This window comes from Chelonia mydas, chromosome 5, assembly GCF_015237465.2.
Source record: "Chelonia mydas isolate rCheMyd1 chromosome 5, rCheMyd1.pri.v2, whole genome shotgun sequence".
In the NCBI taxonomy this organism is placed as follows: domain Eukaryota; kingdom Metazoa; phylum Chordata; order Testudines; family Cheloniidae; genus Chelonia; species Chelonia mydas.
Genome location: NC_051245.2, coordinates 107,890,190 through 107,907,993, shown reverse-complemented (window position 1 = coordinate 107,907,993; position 17,804 = coordinate 107,890,190). Strand labels below are relative to the sequence as shown.

The 17,804-nt window shown below is 40.2% G+C and overlaps 1 protein-coding gene and 1 long non-coding RNA gene across 7 annotated transcripts in view; one reads left to right on the top strand and one right to left on the bottom strand.

Annotated features, from left to right (window-relative positions):
* Window positions 1-17,804, bottom strand: part of CNTLN (centlein) — a 294,546-nt gene that overhangs the window by 76,941 nt on the left and 199,801 nt on the right. For all 6 annotated transcript variants that reach the window (XM_037902022.2, XM_037902023.2, XM_037902027.2 and 3 more), the window contains 4 exons: window positions 15,359-15,900; window positions 11,746-11,920; window positions 6,073-6,166; window positions 5,158-5,378 (listed from right to left, as the gene is read on the bottom strand). In XM_037902022.2, the coding sequence (XP_037757950.1) occupies window positions 5,158-5,378; window positions 6,073-6,166; window positions 11,746-11,920; window positions 15,359-15,900 (1,032 nt within the window). The remainder of the gene's footprint in view (window positions 1-5,157; window positions 5,379-6,072; window positions 6,167-11,745; window positions 11,921-15,358; window positions 15,901-17,804) is intronic.
* Window positions 1-17,804, top strand: part of LOC122466085 — a 50,416-nt gene that overhangs the window by 3,458 nt on the left and 29,154 nt on the right. The window lies entirely within an intron of this gene.

Genomic DNA, 17,804 nt, shown 5'->3' with positions numbered 1-17,804 from the left:
GTCTATCTCCCAAGAACTAGAAGTTTTATTACATAGTGTTACAGTAACTTTAACTGGGCGAGAGGAGATTAGTGTGTCTTTTCTGTACACCCTCCTCCACAACACTGAACCGCCCAGCCACCGTTTCCAATTCACCTCCCCTTCCTCTCCCATTAAACCATTAGAAGCTATGGCATTTTGGGATGTATAAGTAGGGGCGTAGCGAGCAGATCGAGGGACGTGATCATTCCCCTCTATTCTGGAGTACTGTGTCCAGTTTTGGGCCCCACACTACAAGAAGGATGTGGATAAACTGGAGAGAGTCCAGCGAAGGGCAACAAAAATGATTAGGGGTCTGGAACACATGACTTATGAGGAGAGGCTGAGGGAACTGGGATTGTTTAGTCTGCAGAAGAGAAGAATGAGGGGGGATTTGATAGCTGCTTTCAACTACCTGAGAGGTGGTTCCAGAGAGGATGGTTCTAGACTATTCTCAGTGGTAGAAGAGGACGGGACAAGGAGTAATGGTCTCAAGTTGCAGTGGGGGAGGTTTAGGTTGGATACTAGGAAAAACTTTTTCACTAGGAGGGTGGTGAAACACTGGAATGCGTTACCTAGGGAGGTGGTAGAATCTCCTTCCTTAGAAGTTTTTAAGGTCAGGCTTGACAAAGCCCTGGCTGGGATGATTTGATTGGGGATTGGTCCTGCTTTGAGCAGGGGGTTGGACTAGATGACCTCCTGAGGTCCCTTCCAACCCTGATATTCTATGATTCTATGGTATGTCTACACTGCAATGTAAGCCCAGAGTTAGTGGGACATGAGTCAGCTGACTCTAGGTCAGAGAACCCAGGACTTAAGCTATTTACAGATTGTTAACCCTAGGTTAAAATTTTTCTAACCTGGGTTTGAACCTAGGGCTCTGGCATCCACACTGCAGTATGCAGACTTGAGTCAAACCAATCACATCCTAGACTCCCCAGTACCCACCCAAAATGTGGCTGCTCAAGCCCTTTCACCATGGTGCACTGTTGGAAAACTTGACTGTCCACCCTGCACATTACAGGAAGGTTGAACCGCTTGCCAATACAGCCTGCTGCAGTCAGTGCACTCCCAACTACTGGAGCCAGCAACATAGAGGAGGCACTTTTTGAAGAACTTCTCTTGCTTGCGCTTTCACTCCTGTGTCCGGAAATGGACGGAGCTTTTGTGAGGCACTGGTGGCCATTTTGATGGCGTTCTTCTAATGCACCAAAGGCATCTGCCACAGGTTACGATGGAGCAGAAGGAGGAGGAGTATGCGGGCATGGCACTTCTCAAACTGGGTGATGCTTCTCAATAAACTCAGTACAGCCTCTGATGCCCCCTATATAGACCAGCACTTCTGGAGCAGGGCCACAAGCACAGACTAGTGGGATCACCATCGTCATGCAGGCCTGGGATAACCAGCAGCAAGTCCAGAACTTTAGCATGAAGAAAGCTGCATTTCTGGAGCTCTGTGAGCAGCATAAAGACACATGCATGAGAACACCCCTACCAGCCCAGAAGTGGGTTGCTATAGCTATCTGGAAGCTGGCTACCCCAGACTGATATAGGTCCATTGCAAATCAGTTTGGTACTGGAAAGTCAACTCTGGGTTAAGTTTCAGAGTAACAGCCGTGTTAGTCTGTATTTGCGAAAAGAAAAGGAGTACTTGTGGCACCTTAGAGACTAACCAATTTATTTGAGCATAAGCTTTCGTGAGCTACAGCTCACTTCATCGGATGTTAAGTGGTGGTAGAGGTTTCTGAGGCAGTTGGGTGTGCTGTTTACCCCAAGGTGGTGGGCACAAAAGATAGGGCTGGCTTTGAGAGAATGGAGTTTCCAAACTGTGCTGGGGCCATTGATGGGACTCCTTTGCCCTCCTCAAGGAGTATGTTACTGGGGGTTCTCTCAATCCAAAGCTCTTAGTAACTTTACCCTTTGCGAGGCAGTGTCAGGAAATAAATCAAATGGGACATGGCCCATCCATCCGACTAAAAATTGGCACAAACCAAAAGTGCTTTTATCGAAAATTACTATTTCCAGTACACAAAGATATGCAAATGGTTAGAGCTCCCCAAATCTATAGTTACCCACAAATTGAAAAGGTCTTGAGTGGTCTAATGACAAGATTCAGGTGACCAGCCCTCCACCTGTCACTGAGGATTCCAAGAGATGTCCAGAAGGTCAAATCCAAATCACTCACATCTCTTTCCCTTTTTATGCTCAAAATGTCACATAGCTTGTCAATCACAAATAACCATGTCGCAAGAAGTTCATTAAGCAAGAAGTTTGAAGTCATTAGTTGTTTTTGTTGTTAGTTGTTTTGTTCAAGTTGTTAGTTGTTAGATGTGTTTTTGTGGAGTCTGCAGTATCATGGGCCCCGGCACACATACACCAGAAGTCAAATACAGATAGACTTCCTATCTTTCCAAAACTGCAAACTTCAGCAGTTTGAAAGAAGCAAGGCACGATGGCACAGGATCATACCCAATTGTCGTGGTCACTCCCATTCCTCTCCTGGCCTGCCTACTTATGCTGAGGCTGCTACAAAGGCCTTACAGCTGCTTTTGGTTATAAGCATAATAATCAATATTCCAGTACTGGCGGTGACCTAGGCATTTTGCTGGGCTGTCAAAATCTCCCCTAACAAGCACAGAAACCAAAAAGGGTACAAGTTCATTGTTATGCAGGCCCTTGTGAACCACAGAGGGCAATTTATGAATGTCAACATGGGTTGCGCTGGAAAATTTCATGATGCCAGGGTTTTCCAACTATCAGGTATCTACATTCATGGACAGGCTGGGACACTATTCCCACCAAATGACTGTCATAAAAGGAGTTACTGTCTCCACCATTATTCTGGGGGACCCTGCACACCACCTTTTGCCTTGGCTTATGAAACCAGCATCCAGTCAAACTCCTCAGAAAACAGGCATGATTTTGACAAGTTGCCCAAATTGCTGTTCTGGTCCCTGGTTTTGCAGTACTCATTCTTGAGCCACTTATTGAACTCCCTGCATTGTCTGGTAAATTTGCAAAGCTGTCAGGTTCTTTGCTATTTGCTAGTATATGTGGGCATTCCTAGTTTTGCTAGCCTTGCACCAGAGATTTACCAAAATCAGGCTGTGTTCCCATGACCCTGAAGCAGCATGCTTTGAAAAGGGCTTTTTTTGTTCAGTCTCCACTGCAACCACAGAAGGCTCTGTGCTTGTGTGTTTACAGCTCAGTGCTAAGAAGGGTTAATGCTGACTCACTGAGCTGCTGACGTGCACCAAGAGCGGTTGCTTCTGTTTTCAATAGAGTAGATATAAGATTCTTGACAAAGGAAGTTGGCCCGTGGGATACTTTTTAGATGGCTCCCAAGACCCAAGTCAAGAGGTGCTGCATTTACACTGCAGAGCAATAGGGCTCGAAACAGGGGTTAAGTCTTGACCTGGGATTAGACACTGTACCCCTGCAGGGTCCTGGGACCCTGGACCTCGGTTAGTGGGATTTGTATGTGGATGGAAGGGAGGATAGGTTTGAGCCTGACTATACCCTAACATACCCTAAGTGTGTACAAAAAACATAACCTAAGTGTGTACAAAAAAGCTGGTAGAATCTGGGAACTTTAAGAAAAGCTGTTTTTTTTAAGTGAGGGCTGTATCTCAGGAACCTCCTGTTCAAATGACCCTAAATTTGGGTCACTAATTCTATCACATACCCCAACTAGGCATAGCAGATTTCAAGACAATCCAGCTATGCATGCAGATTTCAGAGTGCTTAGAAGAATCATCATTTACATAGAAAGCTGATCTTAACCTTAACTATAGCAGACCTGGTGGTCCGGTATAATTTATGCTTATGTCAATAGTGTATTTTTTTTCCAGTTTCCTGACAATATAACATGGGCATCCTTTTATTTGTTTTTCCCAGTTTGCTTTCTTGTGGCGATCCAAAATCTGGATCGACATTACCTGTTTTATCGACATTACATGTTACTCCCTGTGAAAATAATACAGTCCATGAACTTCTACATTATGATACTGCTTATGAGGTAGGGAGAGCTCCACTAATCATTAGATATGCCTTTGGACCATCTGTATTTGAACATTTCAAACATATGTTTCATAATGCATGCACAGTTATGCAAAAGGCATAACAGAAATGAGATTTTTCCCCGCTCTGGAAATTAGTACCTCCCCCTACCCCAAACAGTAAAAAAGGACTGGTCTTCATATAGTTTTCACCTTCTCTGCAAGTAGAAAAATTCAGAGAAGATTAGGGAAGGGAGGGAGAGAAATGAAATTTGATCTCTTTTTTTTAATGCCTGCCTCCTTCCAGCAAGTCCATCTGTTGTAGCACTGTTATTTTGGAGGCAGGGTATTTTTGTGTGACCAAGAGGAGACAATTACTGCAGAAATGTTGAATCAGCTCTATAAAAAGACAGGCCAGTCACTACAGCATGAGTAGCAAGGGGGTCCAGCTGAGGAGTTTTCATATAAATTAACACAAAATATACATTAAAAAATGAGAGTGAGGAAAAACAGGAAGGAACAGGAGTATGGAGGAAGTGGAGAGAAGGCTAAAGAAGGAGATGGAAAGCTGCCATTTTGAGGGGTGGGGGAGATTAACCAAATGGCAGCTTATCTTTCAGTTTGCTAGTTTCCAATTTCATAAAACATGCTCTCTAACTGCCCCGCCCCCCCCCGCTCTCTAACTGCCTTTTTTTAATCCTAGATTTAACAGAGAAATCTAGGATTAAAAAAAAGATGTGGGGCTGATTCTGGATCCTGACCAAAGAGGACGGCAACAGCACAAGCTGCTCCACTCTGCTCCAGCATCTGAAGCTAGTCAGCTATCCCCCAAATCACTGGTGCTTGTACAGGAATGGGTGTGGTTAGGGTATTTTACCTCCTCAGGGAAGCTTCCTCCCACTTAGGGTTCAACAGAATCGAGGCCTCTATTTTAATAACCAACTGTAGGTGATAACTGACTCAAAACAAAGATATGCTCATTTGTAATGTGTTTAGCAAACATGCGCTATCAAAATATTGGCCACAACAAGGTAAGATCATAAATTAAATTCTGACCTAATTCCATGGAATTATACAAAGGGTGAATTTGGCTGTCATACTTCGGCAATGTGATCTTTCTGTTACATTTTACCAGAGTTACCTGTATTGTCCGTCTGCTGGTTTGAAGTCTTTGATCAGCCAGATGTAGTTGAGATGTTAGTTTTTCATTGGCTTCCTTAAATTCTTTGACAGAAGATACCGCTGTCCTTTTTGCTTTCTGCAGAACAGCTATCTGCTGCTTCAAGGACTTAATTCGTTCCCGCAATAAAACAGAGCAGCCTAGTTTCTGGATCACAATATTTCTCCTTTTCTCTCTGTTTACTAAACATAAAGTGGCAGGTCACCAAACTGGAAAGTCATGGCATAATTATTAAATTGCTTTTAGTTTTTCATTAGCCTTCCAAAGTGTAGTTCTATCTGAAAATTGACGCTAAAAGCAGCTTATAGGGTTCCATGTTTATTGTCTCTCAGTGACTTCCAGATCAAGCTGGTTCAGGTTACATACGAAGGGTTGTTTTTTTCTAACTGCCAGCTCTGCAAATTCAAATTCAAGTCAAACCTGATTCCAAGTTTCTCACTGATGCATTACCAACAATAAAGATTGTACAATCAGTGCTTAGTTAACAGATTTTTTTAAGGTCTGAGCCAGATGAGAATAAGCTCATTCTGTCTCACAGCTGTATTGGCTCTCAAGGGCTAAAAGGAATAGAAAGTTGTAAAAACTTACTTTAGACAGTAAAATCAATAGGTTGGAGATAGAAACAAAAATTAGATAAGCTGAGCAAGAAGATGCCATTTTGTATAATCACTATTCAGAATAGAACTTCATTAAAATAAAGGACCAAATTTTAAAATGTATATATGCCACATTTCAATAGGAAATACTAAGAGAGCATATAATTGGGTATGTGCAGAGTAATGGTGCTTGCATGCAAACACTAGGCACGCACAAAAGCCCTTGCATATCTTTTTCTTTCTTTCATGACCTGGCCCCAAATGTATCTAAAATTCCTACCTTTGTTTATAACTGATGGATGAGCTGTTATGAAAGGACTGATCTTCCTCCTTTGGGAATGTGATTTTTCAATGTCCTTGTTCTGTGTGTTGCCCTAAATAAAGAACAGCAGCGCAAAGATTAAAAAGCTTCTACTTTGACACATCTACTGTTAACACTCCAGAGCTTACTGATTTGTATGGAAATAAATGTCAGAATTCCCCATCTCAAATAAGCAAAATTAAAATAAATAAAACTATGCAAAAGTGTGGACAAACAACAATATAGTGAAAAGTACTGATTTATTTCCTTTCCATAGGGAGTAGGAAAAAACATTTAAAAACTGTAAAGAAGAGCACTGTCCTACTAAGATAATAATTCTCATAGGTTCCCAACTATGGCATAAGCAAGGGGATAAAACAGTGTACTGTAATACCACTGTATGATGCTATGGGAGATGTACCATTCTAAATAAAATATACACCGATCATCATTAGGATGAAAGAGGTTCTAATACTTCAGGACCTACAATATCCCACTTTTCATGACATTTAAGTAACAAGATAATGGCTCATAGATTCAAATGCTTGCGTACACTTTTGCAAAAGTCCAAATTAGACAGTCAGCCTAAAATAGCATGCAACACCTATGTGCATACACAATCCCCAACTCCTGCGTTTGACTACACCTAAATCAGGTGCATGCACTTGTAAAGATTAGCCCTAGAATATCTCAATATAAAATGATAATTACTGCTAGACTCTGTAATCTAAATAGGCTAATAACCTGTTCAACGTTCAGTTGACACAAGTAGAAAGATGAACAATGTTGCTTGCCATATGCAGTAGGAATAGAAGCAATACATGCACAGAAGTGGGTAAAATGTGATTCATTAATAAAAGAAATTATTCATTTCCTTGCTTTTAAGTCCTTAATCAGTTCTGAAACAAAGTTTTGTTTTTTGAATTCCCTATGTTTTTTAATTTGTTTCCAAAATCTTGCAATTTTTCTTTTGTGCAGGTAAAGAACTATATATTTCTTAAATTGTAAATAACCAGACCGTAAATCGACAGATTTAATACAGAGGGCAATGATGCCCAATTTTATAGTCTAATCTAATAATCTAAAATGTCTCGGTAATTTAGACAGCCATGCATGTATGTGCAGAAGCTCCTTTCAGCCCAAATGTTGGAAAAAGATGCTAAAAAGTTATAGCAAATTAATTGTTAGACTTATGACTAAAACCCAGGATTCTCAGCTCAAGAGAAAACATTTAACCTACTAAGTAACAGCTTCCCAACTAAATTACCCTTTGTGCCTTAGTGGTCCCATCTAAAAGAATCTGGCTAATAATAAGAGTTTGCATTTACGTAGTATTTTTTCACATAGATCTTGAAGTACTTTACAATGGTAGGTAAGCATTACACCACCATTTTACATTTGGTCTATGGATAGAGAGTTGAAATAACTGTATGAGAGGCACTGTGATCTACTGGATTCATTTGTCCACTACCACAAAGAACAGAGCTCCATTTCCAGCTCAGCCATTGGCTTCCTATGTAACCTTAAGTAAAGGATAGTTATTTTCCCTAAAGTATGTCAGTGTGGATCCTATTTGAGCACCTCATGTGAAAGACTGAAGACTTTTTAATAGCAATGTCTGTTTTGTGCTCCCATATGGGGCACAAAGGATGGAGCAGCTGTGGCCCTCCATCAGTTTCTTTGCCATTCACAGCCCATGTTAGTGGAGGATTCCAAAGAGCCGGGATTGAGGGTAGGGCAAGGGATCCACTACAACATCTCTAAGAACCACAGTTCCTGTAGGGTAAGTAACCATTCTTCCTTCTTCAAATATGTGTCATTGTGGATCCCACTGTAGATGACTGGCAAGTATCCACTCTGAATGGTGGGAAGGAGACGCATCAGCTGTATCAGTCAGATATTGAAAAACTGTTCTCCCAAACTTGGCATTCAGCCTAGCTGCCATGCTACGGGCACAATGTTTAAATGAAATTCAATGGGCTGCTCCATATCACTGCTTTACAGATCTCAGATACTGGCACATTTCTGAAGCAGACTCAACTAAATGCCTGTGCCCTGGTGGTGCGCACCTGGATGTTTGGATGGAGAAGCTCACCAGCTAATCGGTAAGAGGTGGAGATGCAGATGTGATCCACTCAGAGAGCTTCTGTGATTAAATGATTTAGGCATTTTGATGGTCTGGATACAGTCTGAAAGATTTAGTCCTGACAGTGTAACAAATCAAGACTTTAGAACCCTCCAAAGTATGTAGCTTTCTCTCACCCAGCATCAAATGTAGTTTTGGGAAGAGTACTGACAAGTTAACTGAGTGATTTAGGTGGATCTCCAAGACCCCTTACAGGGAAATCTAGGGTATGGTCTCCGAACCACCTTGTCACCATTAAAGGATGTGTAAGGAGGTCTTGCCGTAAGAGCTTGGAGCTCACTGATCATCCATGCCAAGGAAGACAATCTTAAGGATAAGGTGAATAATCCAATAGTGGCTCAAAAAGAGGCTCCGTGAGTTTCAAGACAATGACATTAAGATCTCAAGTAAGAGTGCAACAGACAGGACGAACAGATCTCCTCCATGGGCAGTTCAGAGGAATACAATGCTCACAGTGCCGTGGTTGGTACCGGGTAGTGGCAGGTACTTTGGTGCTGATGATGATTCTGGCTTTTCCGGTGGTGTGTCATCGGATATGGGCATCTATGATGAGGGGTCTGATGCCGAATCCAGGGTCAGTATCAGAATCCTCCTCCTTTGTAGGCTGCTCCTTATCACCAGTCTTCAACACAGTGCAGGATTTGGTGGATTTCTCTCCAGAGGCTTTTCATGGTCTGTCCTTGCATAAAGCTTCTGAGCTCCATCTGGAATCTCTGCCTTAGCGTTCAGAGTAGCTCCTCTTAGTGCCGGTCTTCAGTACCAGACGTGTTGGTGTCTGCTTTGGTATCAGTGTCTGTGATGGCAGTGGAGTCTGCTTTGATGCTGGCAACATAAGTGACAGTGCCATTCCAGTTTTTTCTTGGCACCATCTTCTCAACACTGGTCTTCACAGTTGCTAGTCTGCTAGACAGGGCACTGGATAAAGTCAATTTGCCTGCTGCTACGACTCTGATGCCTGTTTCTTCAGGATCTGAAGAGACCTTCATAGATTCCTGCAGGCCATGAACCAGGACATCATGGTTTACCCAGACTATCCTGTTTTACCAGAACAGTCCCCATGTACTAGCCAGTTTCACTGAGACTGAGATTTTTATTCAAGTTTCAATAAAACTTTTGTGTTTCTAGTCACCCCAGAGACTGCCTGGCTAGCTCTTCCATTAGAATCACAGTGCATGGTTCACTCAAGAGACCCTCAGCCACTCTTGCACTGCTTTCCATCTGCCCTTGAGTTATGGAGGTCAGAAATCCGATGATCTTCCATGCAGAACAGAAATACATAAAGACTACAGCTGTAGAAGAGTTCAATGGGGGGCAGTCCCAGTCCAGTGAGAGGAAGGTTTTAGCTCTATGCCCAGGCTTGAGCTAGAAGGCACAAGAATAGAGGAACAGGAAAGCTGTAGCAGACAAAGGGTGATCAGATCACCAAGGATGAGATTAGGCTGGATAGATTCCTGCCAGCAGGCAGGCTGGCCGTTTCCCTGCCAGCCCTGGCTAGCCAGCTACTGGGGAGCAGTGGCACCCCAGATCCCAGTTTTCCCAGCTCTTGCTCCCCAGTAGGCAGGCTGTTGAGGAGATGGGGGCCCATCTGGGTAGCTGGACATTTAAAAAAAAATCTGTTTTGGTTCTTCTGAAATGGAAAATTTTGCATTTCCAACTTTGTCTTCCAATTTGGAAATGTGAATTTTTCTAAGGAACGGAAATGCTGGTTTCCACTCAGCTCTAATAAATATCATGGACGTGGTGATAGGGAAAGGAGGGATGGCAGAAATGGCAATGTCTCTCAGTCTGTCAACCCTAAAGGAATGTCTACACTACCCGTCGGATCGGCGGGCAGCCTTCAATGCAGCAGGGATCAATTAATCACATCTAGTCTAGATGAGATAAATCGACCCCCGAGCACTCTCCCGTCGACTCCTGTACTCCACCACTGTCAGAGGTGCAAGCAGAGTCGATGGGGGAGCAGCAGCAGTCGACTCACCGTAGTGAAGACACCGCGGTGAGCAGATCAAAGTATATCGACTTCAGCTACATTATTCACGTAGCTGAAGTTGCGTAACTTAGATCGATCCCCCCCCCCGCCCAGTGTAGACCAGGGCTAAGAGTATTACATGAAGCGTGGAATTTATAATTTAATGCCATAAAGACACGGACAGATTTTTAAAGGAACCTAGAAGTAGGTAGGTACCTATTGGTATTTTCAAAAGTGCATAAGCTCCTAACTCCAACTGATTTTGATGGCAGTTAGGTGCATAGGCAGACACTTTTGAAAATCCAGGCACCCATCTTCAAGACAAGTACTCCTGGTTGTACTGAACATTTTACAATGATATTTCTTAATTTTGCACCAAGATCTACAGTACAAGAAAAGATTAGTCAAGTTATGACAATCAGAAAGGTATGGTTACTTCCTTTTGTTCTTCATCACAAAATTAATACTTTAAATGCAGACCTGATGGGTTTGTTGTTTGTTTATTTTTACATATGTTTATTCCTTTGTTTCTTCAAATTAAATCCAAGAGGACAAAACAAAAGCAAATTGCAGTCAAAAATGCAGCTATAAGGACAAAAAGCATAGTTCAAATACTAAATGCAGCCAAGTGGCCTAAAATCCAAACTTCAAGGTTTTGCCTTTGCAATGCCAAAATCAACAATTCTGAATGTTTTAAACTGCACTTCTCAGATCTTGTGCATCAATCTTCAAAGTAGATCAAATATCATGTGAGAAACCCTAGTATGAGGCAATGCTTGGTAGTCACAGGCTCCTGGATGCCTCAGGAATACTGTTTGGTCAATGTCTGCTCCTGCAAAACGGTGTGTGTAAAGTTAGTGGTGCCAGGAGGATAGCAAATCTATTTTTGTCTCCTTATGGGGGCAATCACCTATCACTAACAGTACTCCCTCTAACCCAGCATGCTTGAGAACTAAAAAACTTAAATTGACAATGTAAGTACAGCAAAGTCACTGTCAGAGTGACTATTGGTACCACTGAGAACTTAAACCCAAGTTATACGTTCACGGACAAACAAAAAATGAAATAGCTAACACTACCTCTACTACAAGATTGCAAACGAGTCATAATGATTCTAGGGTAATTTATTTGAAAATACTGAGAATTTGTAAATTGAAATTGATTGAGATAAAATGTTTGCTAGCTCATATGTTATTGATGAGTCATGTTTTTGTTTACTTGTATGAGTACATCTTGTAGGCAATTCTCATCCTAAGAAATTATTCAGCTAGAGAGATTCTCAAGGAACAGACTACTGGCTATATGTTAAGCTTCCAATAAAGACCTGAACAACATCTCACAATAAGCATTTCTCCAAGATCTAATTTTGTGTATATTCAGTTAAATAGAATCTGTAAAATTTTTGGTAATGGCTCCACTAGACTGATTAGTTCAGTATGAGGAACACTGAAGTATTGTAACCTATAAAAATATTTACTAAAGATTGCTTATTTGAAAATCATAGGAAACATTTTAATATGCACAAGTTATACTGTACCTTTTTGTGATATAGTCGGCTCTTGTCTTGTAAATGTGCAATATTGTGGACCATCTGATTAGCTTGTATTTGATATTTTTCCTGTTGATCATTTGTGTCTCTTAGTGAATCAACGTTTTGGACTGTTTTCATAATTACTGATCCCAAGCTTTCAGAAGTTGGTATTTCAGAGTCACTAAAATAGCATATTTGGGGGAAAAATCAATGTCCTTGTTAAAAAGTTGAAATATCTAATAAGGGTTCACCAAATATACCATGTGATTAGTCACACACATTACAAACGTGGACTGTTGTAAGACTTTAAAAACAGTTGGTGAAAAATGCATAATCTGGAAAATATTAATTTGACTCATTTAATGAATACCTACAAATAACACATTTGTAACAATCATTTCACAAATGAAATCTTAAATTCTGCTAATTTCAATTTTTACTGAATTCTACTTGAACAGTTCCATCTATAGTCTACTGTAATTATAGTTTACAAGAGGCTGCACAAGACTAGTGACAAGTGCTTTTTGTTGTAGACCAGAAAGCTGACATAATCAAAAGCTGTGCTGCAGTATATTGTAAATCCTGCGACCTGGTTCCAAAGACATACTGTATTTCCTCTTAAAACTAATTATTATTGAACTTCAATGTGTAAAAACAAAAACAAACATACAAAGCTAAAAATAACCCCGCCCTGCTTATTTTAAGACCCAGTCTGACTAATAAGGCACATGCATGCTGTTTATCACAGAAGGTCTGATGCATAACAAATGTCTAAAATAAAGGTCAATTTTTGGCAAAGGTCAACAACCTTGACATTGTTAATCTAAGAGTTTCAAAAAACAATCCTCATCTGTTATTATGGGTATGTCTGTGTGTCAGTTATAATCTAAATTCTTTGGGGCAGGAAACACATAATACTCTGTGTTCTGCAAACTACTGTGCTCATTTAAATACAAAATAATAATGACAATATACTTCTTTATTGTTTCACTTGAACTATATTTGCAATGCTGATTAGGACAAATATGTTAAATTAAGCTTTAGTGAAATATCTAAAGTGCAGCTCCTTAGTGTTCACTGACTCCTTTAAACTAGGTACTTTCTGTTTAAAAATGCTTACTATACAGATCAACTACAAATCCTAATACCTAGGTTTTCTTCCAGGCCCTGCAATTAACTTGCTTTGTGATCTAGTGTGCCCTTATTTTCTATATCTGTTGTAAGGCTCCTCATCACCTTATTCCTAAGGAAATTTCCACAGTCATTTCAGCTGGTCCTTCAGCTTCTGCAGTACCTTCTTCTGAAGGTTAAACAGTCACAGTTAGGAGGTGTTCACAAGCACCTGCCTTGAAATCAGCTGTTCTCACTGCTACAAGATGGGGAGGGAACCTAATTTTTTTCCTGAGATTTGCAGTTCATCTGAAAGGATGATCTGGGACAGAGGCCCACATGCCTTACCAGTTTTCTGCTTGGTCATCACCAGCTTCACCACTAGAGTTGTGGAAAAGGTGGGTAAATACAGTCTGAACCATCCATTGGCACAAATTACATTTGCTCTATTTCCCACCCCAAAACCAACAGGGTGTTATCCTGAAGGTGCCATTGACTTCAGTAGAGTTACAGTGGCATAAAACTGGTGAATAATGGAGTAGAGAATCAGGCCACTTAACTGGAGGAGCTGCCTCAAACTCCTAAGCAGAGTGTCTAAAAAGATGTGTTTGTATGATGAAAAGCTTCCCCTGATGCATCAATGTGTCTCACTGACTCTGAAAAGCGGAAAGTAACGTAATGTTTTGAAGATGCTGAAGTACCACAGAGGGATTTCTAATTGTGTTGATGTTCCTTTGCAGCTGAATGCTTTGAAAGAATGTTCTGTCATCTAGAAAACATAAGACTTGAACCCTGAAACTCAGAACCAGCCTTCAGTAATAAAGAACTGTATTTTTAGATGTGGAAAAGATATAACTAAATAAAGACATTTCCTTTAATAGATCCTGCATTCTGGGCTCTCATTGCCAAGATCAATCTAGGAAACACTCAGAGTACAACTGTCAAAGAAGATATCTTCTGGTTATTTGGGGCATGTCTTGAAGCCACTGTACTACTTTCCCTTTGTGAACAATATTATGATTAACAAAACTGTTCACAGAAGGCAAAAACTAGCAAATTAAAAAAAAAGGAGGAAATCCTGCTAATGATAGTAACAACAAAAAACACCAACTTTAATCATTTGTATGAAATCAGTATGTCTGCAATATTAAAATCAGAAAAAAACCCAAGACCATAATATAAACAACAACAAGAAGAATACTTGGCATTTATGTAACGCTTTGCAACCATAGCTCTCAACATACTTTGCAAAGTTGGGTACATATCATTATCCCCATTTTATGCATGGGTAAATAGAGGAACAGAGAAGTTAAGCAATTTGCTCTGGCTTGCTGACATGAACATTTAATTTCTGGACAGCTGAGGTGCAAACATACCCTGCATTAACTTGCCACACACTAAGTGTCCATGTGGACTCTGCTGCTATGCACAAACAGTTCCCTTTGATCTACGCCACTTTGAAATGGGAGTAAGTTAAAGCATACTACAGAACTTTTAGCATACAATGGCAGGGCCCACATGAACCACTTAGCATGTGGCAGGCTAGTATGGGGTAGATTTACAACTCACCTTGCCACAAACTGAATATTCATGTAGACAAGCCCACTCCAGGTCATACAGAAAGTCAATGCGGGGGAGAAGGGGGATGAGACAAGAAAATAATTAGGGTCTCTTTACTTCCATATCTTCTGCCCAAGGTGGAATTAGAACTTGCTTCTCTATTGTCTTTTCAGAAGAAGAGAACTAAAAGTGGGAGGCTATGTGGCATTTTATATTCATTTGCCCTTACAGTGTGTGTGGGGACAGATGGAAGAAGCAGCAAGAATTCGAAACATTTAAGAGTTTTGTCAGTGCTATTTGCTGTGGGGCTTGTGACTCAAGACTGGAGACATGTGCAGTAATACTTACTTTTAAAGAACTAATTTTTCACCACCATTTAATTAAAGTTAGTACAATGACTGTGCATAAAACATACATGAAATAATTAGTGTAGATGGTTCTTAATTTAAAGGATGTTAAACAGCTTGTAGACATCTGCTAGCAAGCTGAAATGGGTCATTCAAAATTTATCTAACTAAATTAAGGGGGGAAAATGTTTCTCCTCCCGGGTCGGCATGTCACAAGATAACTAAACCGGCTTAGTAGGCTTGCCTGGGAATCCTTAGCTGTCAGTGGTGAATATGCAAAGGGCCAGCAAATTAAATCAACCTGCCAAACTGTCAATTTCAAGCCTCATGACTGCATGAAAATAGCATCACTGGAAGAAATCAAGCATTGCCTTCTTTTGGGTTTCCTGGCACCTATTCAAATACTCATGCAGTTGTGGCTAATTTTGAATGCAAATTTCAGTCAATAAGCTCAGAACAAGACCTCCCAAGATATTTCAAAAGATCTGACAGTATTTTTTCTGAATACCAAATCGACAGTAGTTGAAATTCAATCTCCATTTGCTAGTGCTTTACATATGCACGGTGTCCCCTCTGCAGAGCTAAGTTAATGAGCGCCCTACCTGCTTTCACTCATATCCTCCCAGCCATCCTTATTGAAGTTCTCAAATACATTGCTCATAACCTTGATGGACTGATTGAGAAAAGCTTGGTGACGTCCCAGAGAGCTCTTTTTCTTAGTTGTTTTTAATTTAACTTTGGTTCCTGCTGTCTTACAATTACATTGCCCACCGGTTGCTCCTACAGTGGCCATGGTAGCCACTGCTTTGGCTTTGTCCAGAGAATTTTTCAATTGCTGCACCTCACAGACCAGATCTTCTTTTTCATTTCTCAATCTGTTCGCTTCTGCCACTTGCCTCTTCAGAGAGGTAACCTCTCTCTCCAGCTCATCAATAACTAACTGAAGATCGGCTTTGTCTTTCTTTATTTCTCGAAACTTCTTCAGTAGCTTCTCTAACTCTCTCTCTTTTGTGTCTGCATCTTCTTTGTGACATTTTATAGATGCTTTCAGATCATTTTTGTCCTTGGTTAACTGTTTATTTACTTCTTTCAGCTTCTTTGATTCCCTTTCAAGAGCTCTAAATCTCTTTTCCAATTGGCACACCTAACAAAATTGAGTGAAACATTATACTTTGTTTTTAACCTTTTAAGTAGCACAAAACCAAACTGTTATGTCTTAAAATTACATTTATTTTATGAAAATAAAATTACATTTAGCACAAGGACAAAAGTAATCTAAAGTACCTAATTCAAAAATAATTCTAAGGCAGCGTAGATGAATACATTCTAACTGCAATAATACATCTGTTGAGCAAAGGGCAGATGGTAAAAGGAGTTAAAATTCCAGACAAAGTGACACAGAAGTCTAAGTATGCTAATAAACCTTGCTGATGCGTTCCGAGATCATTACTGATTTGGTTATACATACTAATTCAACCTGAACAAAATTTTTTTAAAAAACTATAAACAAAACAAACAATTTTGCACAAGGTATTTAAATAATCAAACTCTTTGATGTACTTATTTAAAAACATTAAACATATCCTTTCAAAATCAGCCAGAAATTTTAATAAAAGTTTAGGGACTAAAGAATCTGAAAACTGGGAACTTTTCTATTTGCAGCATAGGAAAATCCAGACCATCCCAGTGAAACCTTTTTACAAGCTTGCCAAACACTATTTGAGAAAGCATTTTCATTCATACCTAAAGACTTGCTATGTCCAAATGATGCATATGTTTTGTTGTTGATGTACTAGAAGTCTAAACAAACTCAGGATTACCTCTAATAGACTGATTCTTACTGTCCTTCAGTGCCATTCGTCAAGGTTTAAACTAAATACCACAATATTCAGCAATGAACAGCAAGTTTAATTTGAACTAGGCCCCTAAAAAGGAACAGCTACTCAGATAAGATATTTCCAAAGTGTCTTTGGGAAAATCAGTGCAACTTTGGAAAAAAATCTTTGGAAAAATCTCACTGTCAGTTACCTAGGAGCTGATGTACCACAGTTCTTTCTCTACTCTATTTTTGCTGAGTGCTCAGCTCTTTGGAAAATCAGGTACCTACACAAGAATTTAGCAGCCTAAATTTAGATACCCATTTTATAAAATATTGGCCAGTGCCAGCACTCTACAAGAGAGTGAAATGCCAAAAACAATATCAAATTTTAAACTTTTTAAACCGAACAGTTTTTCTAAAGAAATATTAAGAGGTACTGACAGGCAGTATTGGGCTGAAGGTTTTTAATTGTTTTAAATCTTAAAGAATTATTTTGTGTGATGGATGAATTTAGTTCAAATGACAGTGAAGGATCTGAGTGCACGTGTTAAATTAAGAATAGTGATGTGCAAACATCCTAATATATCTTTACCAATGAGCTTGAACTCAGACCGTTGATATCTATGCTTATCCATTGCTGGACTTCCCTTGAGCACAATGTGTAGCAGGTTTACAGTGAACAAAGAATTAGGCTATGACTGCATAAACTCATTGGGTGAAATCCTGAATCCATTGAAATCAAGGGGAATTTTGCTATTGACTTCAACGAAGCTAAGATTTTACCCATTGTATTTATATTAAGATTGGCATCTGAACCCACATCTCCAATGGTTAAAGGCCAAAACTGTACTCTTCATTAACTCATTGTGCATTAAGCCCTTCCAACCTGAGCTTTCTTTATTTCTTAGTTCTTTAAAACACCTTTTACGTTCATTGTCTTTTAAGTCACTTATGGTAGTTGAAAGGAAACAACAAATATCTTCTGGGTCTATATCCTAAGGCAGGGGTTCTCAACCTTTTTCTTTCTGAGGCCGCCTCAACATGCTAGAAAAACTCCATGGACTACCTGTGCCACAAAACTGGTTTCCTGCATATAAAAGCCAGGGCCAGCGTTAGAGGATAGCAAGCCAGGCAATTGCCTGGGGCCCCATGCCACAAGGGCCCCTGCAAAGCTACATTGCTCAGACTTCATCTTCAGCCCCAGGTGGCGGGGCTCAGGGACCTGGGCT